Source organism: Rhinatrema bivittatum, chromosome 8, assembly GCF_901001135.1.
Source record: "Rhinatrema bivittatum chromosome 8, aRhiBiv1.1, whole genome shotgun sequence".
Classification (NCBI taxonomy): domain Eukaryota; kingdom Metazoa; phylum Chordata; class Amphibia; order Gymnophiona; family Rhinatrematidae; genus Rhinatrema; species Rhinatrema bivittatum.
The window spans coordinates 240,058,841-240,071,253 of NC_042622.1; the positions used below are offsets into that span (position 1 = coordinate 240,058,841).

Below are 12,413 nucleotides of genomic sequence, written 5' to 3' on the forward strand. Positions count from 1 at the left end.
CAGCCACAGACTCCAGGTCGAGCGGTCTGTGCGATTTATTTAGTTATTTATTTAATTTATATTCCGCTTTTCGCACGTCTTTTTGTTCAGCGCTTCAAAGGGGAGGACAGGCAGGTACTGTAGGTAGGTTCCCTAGCTCCAGAGGGCTTACAATCTAAGTTGTACCTGAGGCAATGGAGGGTAAAGTGACTTGCCCAAGGTCACAAGGAGCGACAGCAGGACTCGAACCCTGGTCTCCTGGTTCGTAGCCCACTGCTCTAACTACTAGGCTACTCCTCCACTCTTGATGTCTGACAACGCAATGACGGTAGCCTACATCAAATGCCACGATGGAACCAAGAGCTAGCAAGTGTCACAGGAGATAGGCCTCCCTATGGAATGGGCAGAAATACATCTACAGATGATTTCAGCCTCCCACCTCGCAGGAAAAGATGTCAGAGTGGACTTCCTAGGCAGGGAGAGTCTGGATCAGGAGAGTGGGGTGTTGTCAGAAAAAGCCTTTCAACTGATAGAAGATTGCTGGGGCCGCCCAACCTTTGACCTGCTGGTTGCATCTCACAATGCAAAGGTTCCCCATTTCTTCAGTCACTGAAGAGATCCCTGGGGAATCAACGCTTTCGTTCAGCCCTGGCTGGAAGAAGAGTTGCTATAAGCCTTTCCCTCCGTGCCCCTGCTGGGCAGGGTCATTCGCAGAATCGAGCACCTCAGGGGATTAGTCCTACTAGTAGTTCCAGATTGGCTCAGGCATCCATGGTATGCAGACATGTGGAGACTCCTGGTGGAGAACCCCCCCCCCCCCGTACCTCCCGCCGCACAGGGACTGCTATAGCAGGGACTGGTCCTTCACGAGGATCCAACCTGATTCTGTCTTACAATCTGGCCCTTGAGAGGGCTCGCCTGATGAAGCCGAGGAGATAAGGTGACGGTAATTGCCACCTTACTCCGCGCTTGGAAGTTCTCTACATCCCCAGCATATGTGCGGTTCTGGAGAGTATTTGATGTCTGGTGTGAGGAATGGAGTGTTGTCCCGTCCTCCCCTCCCCCCTCAGGCGGTCAAATTCCCACTGATTCTGAAATTTTTACAGGACAGCCTGAATAAAGGTTTGGCCCTTAACTCCTTGAAGGTGCAGATAGCGGCTCTCTCCTGTTGTAGGGGCGAGGTGAATGGAACCCCTCCTGTCGGCTCATCCAGACGTGGCCTTTTTCTGAAAGGGGTGAAGCATCTTTGGCCAGCCCTATGATAACCAGTTCCCTTGTGGAATCTTAATCTAGTATTGAAATTTTTGGCAGGGCCCTCCTTTCAACTGCTGTGCAGTCTTTCCTTGCATTTATTAACCTTGAAAATTGTATTCCTGGTGGCTATATGCTCATCACGTCGCATATCTGAACTGCAGGCATTGTCATGTTGAGAACCATTTCTCCGGATGACTCCAGGAACGTTGCATCTTCATACTGTTCCATCCTTCTTGCCCAAGGTAGTTTCGTAGTTTAATTCGAATCAGTCCATTTCGTTGCCATCCTTCGGATAAGCACAAGGAGGCAGAGCAATACCACCACCTCCTCCGTCATTTGAATGTTGGTAGACTTTTGGTATTGTAGCTGGAAGTTTCAGAACCAGTCCGGAAGATGGACTGCCTGCTTCACGGTGGAAGGAAGCTTCACGGGCTACCGTAGCTCGCTGGATAAGGATGGTGGTCACGGTATAGCATATGTTGGAGGCAGGAAAGTCATTACTTCTCAGGTTAAAGCTCATTCCACTAGAGCTCAGTCGGCCCTCATGGGTGGAAGTTAGACTGCTGTCTCCTGTCGACATTTGCTGTGCAGTGACATGGTCCATCTTGCACACCTTCTACAGGTTCTGTTGCCTGGATGTTTAGGCCCGAGAGGATGCAGCCTTTGCAAGGGCAGTGTTAACTGGACTGTGGGCAGCCTCCCACCCTGATCCGGAGGAGCTTTTGTACATACCATTGGTCCTGAGTCCATCTGGCTACAAGCTAGGAAATGGAGAGATTACTAACCTGATAATTTCATTTTCTTTAGTGTAGACAGATGAGCAGCCAAAGGCGGGATGCTGAGTCCAAAACTGTGCCATGAATTCGCCCGTGGAGTGGATATTGAATCCAACAGGCCGATACAGTACAGTGTGCTCCAAAGGAGCGCACTGTTAACCTGTCATTGGACACGCGTTTTCCCTTACCCCTTATTCAGTAAGGGGCGGAAAACGCGCGTCCAACCCGCCGAACCTAATAGCGCCCTCAACATGCAAATGCATGTTGATGGCCCTATTAGGTATGCCAGCGCGATTCAGAAAGTAAAATGTGCAGCCAAACCGCACATTTTACTTTCAGAAATTAGCACCTACCCAAAGGTAGGCGCTAATTTCTTTGGGCACTGGGAAAGTGCACAGAAAAGCAGTAAAAACTGCTTTTCTGTGCACCCTCCGACTTAATATCATGGCGATTTTAAGTCGGAGGTCCCGAAGAGTAAATAAAAATAAAATTTGAAGTCGGCAGGCGGCTGTCGGGTCGAAAACCGGACGCTCAATTTTGCCGGCGTCCGGTTTCCGAGCCCATACCTGTCAGCGGGCTCGAGAACCAACGCCAGCAAAATTTGAGTGTCTGCTATCAAACCCACTGACAGCCGCCACTCTGTTTCTACCGCCGGACCTAATTTAAATACTGCATCACGCGCGGACTTTACTGAATCGACCTGCAAGTGAATTCTGGTAAGCCTTCTACTCCCTTGATCAGGGCACATATATTCTTACTGGGGTTCAGTGCTTATGATTGGTTGAGTACAGTTACGGTTATCCATTTTTAATCATATTTTCAATCAAGTTTTTTCACTAGTAGGTCCACAGTGGCTTTTGAAGAGAATACTGAAGGGCTGAGGTCATTGCAGGGGTATATGTAGGGTGAAATCAGCTTTGAAATCTGACTCCATCTCCTTCTGCTGGCAGGGGAACATAACCCATTGGGCCTGAGTCCATCTGTCTACACTAAGGAAAACGAATTTATCCGGTAAGTAATTTCTCCATTGTTTTACTCGTGCTCTTTCTGACACAACATATGCATGAAGATGAAAAAGCCCTTCATTCCTTAGACTATAAAAGAGCCTTGGTTTACTACAGGAAGAGAATACAATGACATTGTCAAGCTTCACAACTGTTCATCTTTTACAATCCTAAATGACTGGGCATAGCCGAGGTGAAATGTAAATTGTCCAATTGGCTAGCAGACTATATTGCACATTGCTATGCCCTAGCTCACTTCCAGATTACAAACACAGTAATCTGGAAGTGAGAGCTATGGATGCATCAGTGGCTCATCTGCAAGCCATGCCTATTGAAGACATTTGCAAAGCTGCAACGTGGTCATCAATGCACATCTTCATGTCCTCTTACTGTCTGGACAATCCAATATGAAGAAGCAGTTTACTAGAGCTAAATATGTCACCACTAATCGAGTTTCTGACAACACATCTAAACACCTCTAAACCTACCATAGTGTTAGGTGACTTTAATCTACACATGGACATCCAACCCCTTTCTAACACATGCCAGACACTAATGGATGCCATGACAGCACTAGGGTTTTCACTAATAACCGATAAACCAACACATAGAGCCGGACACTCAATTGATCTAACATTCATAAATAGCAACTATCTAGAACACTTAGCAACAAGCTACACACAAATTCCTTGGTCTGACCACTTCCTTATTCAGTCCAATATTAATATTCTCAATCCCCAGACCATACAAACTCATAATCCCATAGAATTTAAATATTGACCACCCTATAACAACGATGAACTAAAGGACAAATTAGAAGAAGAACTAAGACATAACACTTTAATGATTGTAACTCAGCTACAGAACTCTGGTTAGACTCAACCAAGAAAATAGCCAATGAAATAAACCCCATCAAAACAATAACTATCAAAGAAACAAAACAAAATAACCACTGGCATAATGCAAAAATAAAAGATGCAAAAAGAAAGCTCTGAAAATTTGAAAAAAAACTGGAGAAAACACAAAACAATTGAAAACCTAACCAAATTCAGGAAACATCTAGCCTCCTACAAACAACTGATCCTTAATACTAAAAAAGAATACTATTCCAATAAAATAGAAAAGTTTGCCAATAACCCAAAAACCTTATTCTCCATAGTAACAAATCTCACAAATGACAAACAAGAATCACCTCAAAGTCTTCCTGAATCAAAATGCAATGAATTAGCTAAATTTTTAGTGACAAAATATTAAACCTAAGAAACAAACTCCCAAAAAACAGCAAACAAGCAATCGTAATGCAAAAGAGAGATGTTAACATATGGTCCTCATTTATAGAAATATCAGAATAAGAAGTTGAATCAATGATAAAAAATATAAACCCTGCTCCACATAAAATCGATACAATACCAACAACTGAGATAAAAAAGATTACCAATGTAGTAACCCCAACACTAACTAATATCATAAACCTATCCCTAACTGAAGGATTAATGCCAGATACACTGAAAGGGGCAATCATTAAACCAATCATCAAAAAGAAAAACAGTGGCCCACTAATCCTCATTAACTACCGCCCAGTCTCAAACCTCCCATTATTAGCAAAATTAATAGAGAAAACAGTACAGAAACAGCTAGCTGAACACCTAGACAATAATAATATACTGTACCCGTCACAACACGGCTTCCGAAAACACTACAGCACTGAGACATTACTTCTCTCTCTAACAGACAACATACTAAGAGGTTTTGATAACAGTAAACATTTACATCCTTATAATGCTTGACTTATCTGCAGCCTTTGATACAGTAAACCACAGAATACTACTAAAAAGACTTGAAGAAATTGGATTATGTGACAAAACAATAAACTGGTTCAGATCCTACCTAAACAACAGGTCCTTTCAAGTCCAGATGATAAACTCATTATCAGAAAAATTTAAACTTGAAACAGGAGTACCTCAGGGTTCAGTGCTGTCTGCTACCCTCTTTAACATATATATGCTACCCTTATGTCATCTGCTGGCAGGCCTAGGGATAATACATTACATTTACGCAGATGACATTCAATTAATTCTACCAATAGACGACACAATTGAAAAAACATTAAGTCTAGCCAACATGTACCTAGACATAATTAAACAACTACTAAACCAAATGGAACTGGTCATCAACATTGACAAAACTGAATTCCTTCACCTAGAGAGAAAACATACTGAAATCATTCAAACACCAATAACCCTAAGAAATAACCAAAAAATTGAGCTAGCAGAAAAAGTAAGGAATCTGGGAGTAATAATGGACCCAGAAATCAACCTGAAGCAACACATATCTATAAAAGTAAGAGAAGGCTACGCAAAACTTATGGTCCTCAGAAGATTGAAACCATTACTCACACCCGCCCACTTCAGAACAGTATTGCAAACAATTATCTTTTCCAGCACTGACTACTGCAATGCACTCTTACTAGGACTCCCAAGCACATCGATAAGACCACTCCAGATACTTCAGGATACTGACGGGAAAAAAGAGGAGGGACCATATAACCGAAACTCTAGCAGACTTACATTGGTTACCCATCGAATACAGGATAAAATATAAGGCCTTATGTACCATACACAAACTAATATATGATAAAGAAGCAGACTGGCTAAACACAGCCTTACGAGTACACGTTCCACAAAGAAACCTCCGCTCAGCAAACAAAGCACTACTAACAATCCCTTCAGTAAAGTCAGCAAAATTAACCCAAGTGAGAGAAAGGGCTTTATCATTGGCTGGGCCCATACTATGGAACATCATGCCCCCTGAACTCAGATTACAGAATAATCTCAAAACTTTTAAGAAAAATTTAAAAACATGGCTCTTTAAAAAAGCCTTCACTAAAGAGTGTGGAGGGTAGAGAATGAAAGTACAGAGTAATGCAGATGAGAATGAATTTACTCAATCCTACATTTAAGAAGTAATATCTCAAAGAGATTGTAACTCAATAATATACCTGTACTTGACCAACATTACTCAAATAATGATTTTATTTATGAAATTGTAACCGAACTTTATCGGCACCTGTTAGAATGTACGATATCCTAGATTTACTAACCTTAGTCTATGTGCCTATTTGTAAACCATTGCGATGGTATATAACTTAGCGACGGTATAGAAAAGTTTCTAAATAAATAAATAATAGTAAATTTGAACAAGCAGTTTTGCATAGCCTGTTCACCCAGGGCTACTCTCCATGGTGGAGTCCGGTTTGCTTATTTAGAAAATACTCTGCTGCAACCCTCAATTTGGGATTCCCTGTGTGTGTCTTGGCTAATTCAGCCCTCCTTGTCTGTGGTGAAAGCAAGTTTGCTTACCTTGAATGGTGTTCTCTGTAGATGGCAGAATGAATTAGCCATGCTAAATACCCACCTCCTTGGAAAGTCTGTCTAGCTATAGTTAGTTCAAAAATCAACTGAGGAGCTTGAGGCAACACCCATGCGGGAACTCTTGCACATGCTCAGTAGAACAAAAGCTATGTGAGCTAAGAGACAAGGCTCTGTTCACATATCATGGCTAATTCATCCTGCTGTCTATGGTGAACACCATTCACACGGGCTGATTCAGTAAAATGCACGGGAGAGCTGGTGCTCTGAGGTGAGCGCTCGCTCTCCAAATGCGCGCCCAGGCCACTCTCCTGGGTGCACGATTCTGTACGCAATTGAGGGCCCGCGCTAATAAGGAGGCGCTAGGGACACTAGTGTGCCTCTAGCGCCTTTTTTTTTTTTTTTACGGTTCCCTAACGCCTTTTTATTGGCAGAAGTGGCAGCTGTCAGTGGGTTTGACAGCCGACGCTCAATTTTACCAGCGTCGGTTGTCGAACCCGCTGACAGCCACGGGTTCGAAAAACAGACGCTGGCAAAATTGAGCATCCATTTTCCAACCCGTGGGCCGTGGGCAGAGTTTTGTTTTTTTAAGATTTTTTATTTTTGGCGCCTCCGACTTAATATCGCTATGATATTAAGTCGGAGGGTGTACAGATAAGCAGTTTTTTCTGCTTTTCTGTACACTTTTCAGGTACTGGTCGAAATTAACGCCTGCCTTTGGGCAGGCGTTAATTTCTGAGAGTAAAATGTGCGGCTTGGCTGCACGGCCTGAGCGCACTGTACTGAATCGGCCTGACAGTAAGCAAACTTGCTTTCCCCACCCTGACTCTGGCCCTTGGAATGGCTACCACAATTGCAGGTAAAAACATGTAAAATCATGTTTCAGGCATACTTTTATACTTACAACCCCCCCTCCCAATTTCATGTTCAGCACACCTTTTATGCAAGGTTTAAGCCCATAAGTCACTTTGAAAATCAACCCCTTGTTATTGGTTTGTGTTATTAGATATAACAATTATTGAATGTAAAAAGTTCAGTTTGGAGGAAGCTAACCATGTTAGGTGCTACAACCCAAGAAAGAGATCTAGGCGTCATAGTGGATAACACATTGAAATCGTCGTTTCAGTGTGCTGCGGCAGTCAAAAAAGCAAACAGAATGTTGGGAATTATTAGAAAGGGAATGGTGAATAAAACGGAAAATGTCATAATGCCTCTGTATCGCTCCATGGTGAGACCGCACCTTGAATACTGTGTACAATTCTGGTCGCCGCATCTCAAAAAAGATATAATTGCGATGGAGAAGGTATAGAGAAGGGCTACCAAAATGATAAGGGGAATGGAACAGCTCCCCTATGAGGAAAGACTAAAGAGGTTAGGACTTCAGCTTGGAGAAAAGACGGCTGAGGGGGATATGATAGAGATGTTTAAAATCATGAGAGGTCTAGAACGGGTAGATGTGAATCGGTTATTTACTCTTTCGGATAATAGAAAGACCAGGGGGGCACTCCATGAAGTTAGCATGGGGCACATTTAAAACTAATCAGAGAAAGTTCTTTTTTACTCTACGCACAATTAAACTCTGGAATTTGTTGCCAGAGGATGTGGTTAGTGCAGTTAGTATAGCTGTGTTTAAAAAAAGATTGGATAAGTTCTTGGAGGAGAAGTCCATTACCTGCTATTAAGTTCACTTAGAGCATAGCCACTGCCATTAGCAATGGTAACATGGAATAGACTTAGTTTTTGGGTACTTGCCAGGTTCTTATGGCCTGGATTGGCCCATCCCAACCCTTTAAAGTTAATTAACTACAACCCCCCACCCTCCTGACCCCCCCCCCCCCCAAGGCTTGGCAAAGTCCTTGTTGGTCCAGTGGGGGTGCAGAAGTGATCTCCTGCACTCGGGCCTTCGGCTGCCAGTAATCAAAATGGCGCCGATGGCCCTTTGCCCTTACTATGTCGTAGGAGCCGACCAATGGCACCGGTAGCCCCTTTGACATCGTAAGGGCAAAGGCTATCGGCGTCATTTTGAATACTGGCAGCAGACGGCCCGAGTGCAGGAGATCACCCCCACTGGACCACCAGGGACTTTTGGCAAGTCTTGGGGGGGGGGGGGGGTCAGGAGGGTGGGGGGTTGTAGTTAATTAACTTTAAAGGGTTGGGATGGAGTTTTTTGTTTGTTTTTTTTTCCCCAACAAAGAGAATGATAAACGTTTTCTGATCCAGGGAGTGGACAGAAATGGCCCTCCCTAGACCCGAAAATGAAATGGGGACCAAAAAGAATTTTATGCCCTCCCCTAATTTGCTCCATAAGACGCCCAGGAACAGAGCCGGTTTAGCACACCATTATTATTATTATTATTTTTTTTTTAATTTTCCTGCTCTGAATCCTAGGTGCGTCTTATGGTCAGGTGCGTCTTATGGAGCGAAAAATACGGTATATGAGTTGGGTTTATTCAAATAGCCAAAGTGATGAGAGAGAAAAAACAAAATGTTTATAGGTTTTATTAAAAAGCCAATTCAACAGAAAGAACTTTGTGCCAGGAGAAAAGAAGACATTCATGTTTTGTTTTGTTTTGTTTTTTAATTTGATTTCTCTGAAAGTACTCAGCCTGCTGCAGCTTATTCCCATCCTACCACTGCAGCCAGCTACACCGTTCAGCAGACACCTGGAGTAGCCCATGCTGTGACCCCAACCTATGCCCCTGCTGCTCAGACTGCCAGGCCGGTTGCACCTGCAACTTACGGAGGGTACCAAGCGCACTCAGGAGGAGACTATAGTTACGGAACACGGCAACAGGAACCAACACCACAGCCTGTCACGACTCAGAACTACCAGGTACCAGAATGTATGGCCTTAAACTGTTGATTGATTTGAGTCCCCCCTACCCACATTTGGTAATAGTTCACAATGGTAGATTTATTTATTTTATTTGAAACTTTTTTATACCGACGTTTGAAGAACATCACATCTGTTTACATATAACAGGTGGAGAAAAAGTACATAATAATATATAAACTTGGATAAGGAACAAGCAGAGTAAGGATGGGAGTAATGTCCAACCTTGCTGTTTTAGATTTGTCATTTTACCTTTATGCCTAGTTCCATTTCTCTCTGGCTGTGAGCACAGATGTATAATGTCTGTCTTCAGGATGTGATGGGTGAAATATTGTTTTCTCACAGGACAAGCAGGATGGTTGTCCTCACAAATGGGTGACATCGAGGATGGAGCCCACCACGGAAAACTTCTGTCAAAGTTTAAACAGAACTTTGACTGGCCCCTACTGGGCATGCCCAGCAAGGCACTGACCCTGCAGCCAGCAGGGGTCTCCCTTCAGTCTTCTTTTTTCCGCGCAGCAGTTGCCACGCGGTGAAAGGAGCTCTCTTACCACGTTCCTGACAGGAATTCGGTATTTTTCTATCCGAAGAAAATTTGCCCCTCAGGGGTCTCCCTTCGACAAATTTTTGTCACTTTCGCGGAAACCGGTAAGTTTTTTCCCTTTTTTAATCGGCGGCCGTCGATTTTGGCCCTTGAGGCCTGTGGGAACTTACTGAGCCCGCGCCTAAATTTGGCCTTAAGCCATGGCGACGGGGTTCCGTCGATGTCCGGATTGTACCCGGACTATGTCCATCACTGACCCCCATAGGGTTTGTGTTTTATGTTTGGGTAGTGAGCATGATGTCCTGACTTGCACCAAATGTGCCTTAATGACACCTAAGGGTCGCAAGGCCAGGATGGAGAAGATGGGGCTCCTCTTCCATGCACCCACCCCAACGCCATCGATAGCATCGACGTCATCGGAACCGGCACCGTCGAAGTTGCACCACCATCGCCAACCCGCCGGTGACCGTCCACCATCGATGACTTCTCGGCCGTCGACTCCTGTCCCCTCCCCGGATGACCGAGGAGATCGGAAGGATAAGCATCGCCATCGACGGCACAAGTCTCGGCCCGTCGAGGATCCGCAACCATCGACCTCTGAACAGGCCGAGCCACCGAAGAAAAAGCCTCGGTCGGACCTGGCACCGTCCACGTCTCGTTCGCAGGCACCGAGGAAACCCTCACCCTCCCGGGGTGCGGGGGCCGTGATCCCACCGGTTACGGTGGTCCCTCCGGCCCTGCCTCAGCCTCCCTCTCCCGTCGAGCCGGGTATGCTTACCCCTGGTCTCCGGGCAGAACTGGACCGGCTGGTCCAGGAGGCCATCGAGAATGCGATGCGAAGATTCCAGCCTCCACCGGCACCGCCTCCGGCACCGATTCCGGCACCGCCTCAGGCACCGACCTCAGCACCGACTCTGCCACCGAGGATGGAACCGACCACCGAGCCTATAGTGGAAGCGTTGGCACCGATACTAAATCGTATGGAGGCACTTATGCGCGCCCTTCCATCGGTGATTTCATTAGCACCGACTACACCATCATCTCCGGAAGGACATTCATCGACAGGAGAAACACCGTTCCGGATTCCTCCGTCCGGTGTCGTTCCATCGGTGCCTTCACATACCTTTCCACCGATTTATCCTTCGGCTCCATCGATTCCAAGATCGGCACCGATTCCATCGGTGGCCCCGAAGCCCTCGATGCCGTTCACTGTTCCGCTTGCAGCACCGGTTCCATCGATGCCTTTGGATCCTCTACCAGGTCCTTCAGGACAGCAAACCTACATGATCCTTATGATACCTGGGGTGATGATTCATCTTCAGATACAGATTTACCATCCCCACCATCTCCTACAGAGAGTAGAAAACGATCTCCTCCTGAAGATCTCTCCTTTATAAATTTTGTAAAGGAGATGTCAGAAGTTGTGCCTTTTCAGCTGCAATCTGAGACCGATGACAGGCACCAAATGATGGAGCTGCTCCAATTTCTGGATGCCCCCAAGATCATCGCTTCCATCCCCATTCACCAAGTATTTCTGGATCTTTTAAAGAAAAACTGGGAATCACCTTCATCTGTGTCACCAGTCAATAAAAAAGCTGACTCAACCTACCTCGTTCAGTCAGCACCAGGATTTCAGAAGTCTCAACTGGATCATCGCTCTGTTGTAGTTGAGTCTGCGCAAAAGAAAGCCAAGCGTTTAAAGCCACACTCTTCCACTCCCCCTATCAAGGACAACCAATTTCTTGATAGTGTGGGAAGGAAAGTGTATCATGGGGCTATGTTGATATCTCGTATAGCTTCATACCAACTTTATATGACTCAGTACAACAGAGCTATCCTTAAACAAATGCAGGACTACGCTGACACCTTACCGGACCAATACCAGCCACAGCTTCAAGCCCTCCTTCACAAAGGATTTGAAGCTGGGAAGCACGAGATCCGAACGGCCTACGATATCTTCGATGCTTCCACGAAAGTCTCAGCTACTGCCATCTCAGCCAGACGTTGGGCTTGGTTAAAATCATCCAACCTTCGCCCAGAGGTTCAGGATCGTCTAGCCGATTTACCCTGCTTAGGGGATAATCTGTTCGGAGAACAGATTCAACAAATTGTGGCGGAATTGAAGGATCACCACGAGACGTTGAAACAACTTTCGTCTGTTCCATCTGAGGTATCCTCCAAACCACCACCTAAGAAGGACTCCAAAAAGTCATTCTTTCGGCCACGTCGTTATTACCCTCCGTCGACTAGGCCTCGTCCGGCTCGATCCTCCACCAGACCTCAGCCACGCCAACCTCGGAAACAAAGACCTGCTGTAGCCCCACCCCCCGGGCCTGCGGCAGGCCTTTGACTTCCCGACTCGGAGCACATGCCATATCCCACTCCCCCACATCCCTGTAGGGGGTCGTCTGTGCCACTTTCTACAGCATTGGATACGGATTACCTCAGACCAGTGGGTGCTGGCGATTATCGCACAGGGTTACCACCTCAATTTCATAACTCTTCCGGCAGACTCCCCGCCGCTTCAAGCGTGGAGTCTATCCAGCCATTTGGCTCAATTACAACAGGAAGTATCTCTTCTTCTGCAATCAAATGCTATAGAACTCGTTCCTCCCTCTCAACGAGGCAAGGGATTCTATTCCAGATACTTCCTAA

At 45.5% G+C, this 12,413-nt stretch overlaps 1 protein-coding gene across 5 annotated transcripts in view; it reads left to right on the forward strand.

Moving 5' to 3' along the window:
* Positions 1-12,413, forward strand: part of ZFR2 (zinc finger RNA binding protein 2) — a 397,475-nt gene that overhangs the window by 117,951 nt on the left and 267,111 nt on the right. For all 5 annotated transcript variants that reach the window (XM_029614304.1, XM_029614303.1, XM_029614305.1 and 2 more), the window contains one exon: positions 8,980-9,214. In XM_029614304.1, the coding sequence (XP_029470164.1) occupies positions 8,980-9,214 (235 nt within the window). The remainder of the gene's footprint in view (positions 1-8,979; positions 9,215-12,413) is intronic.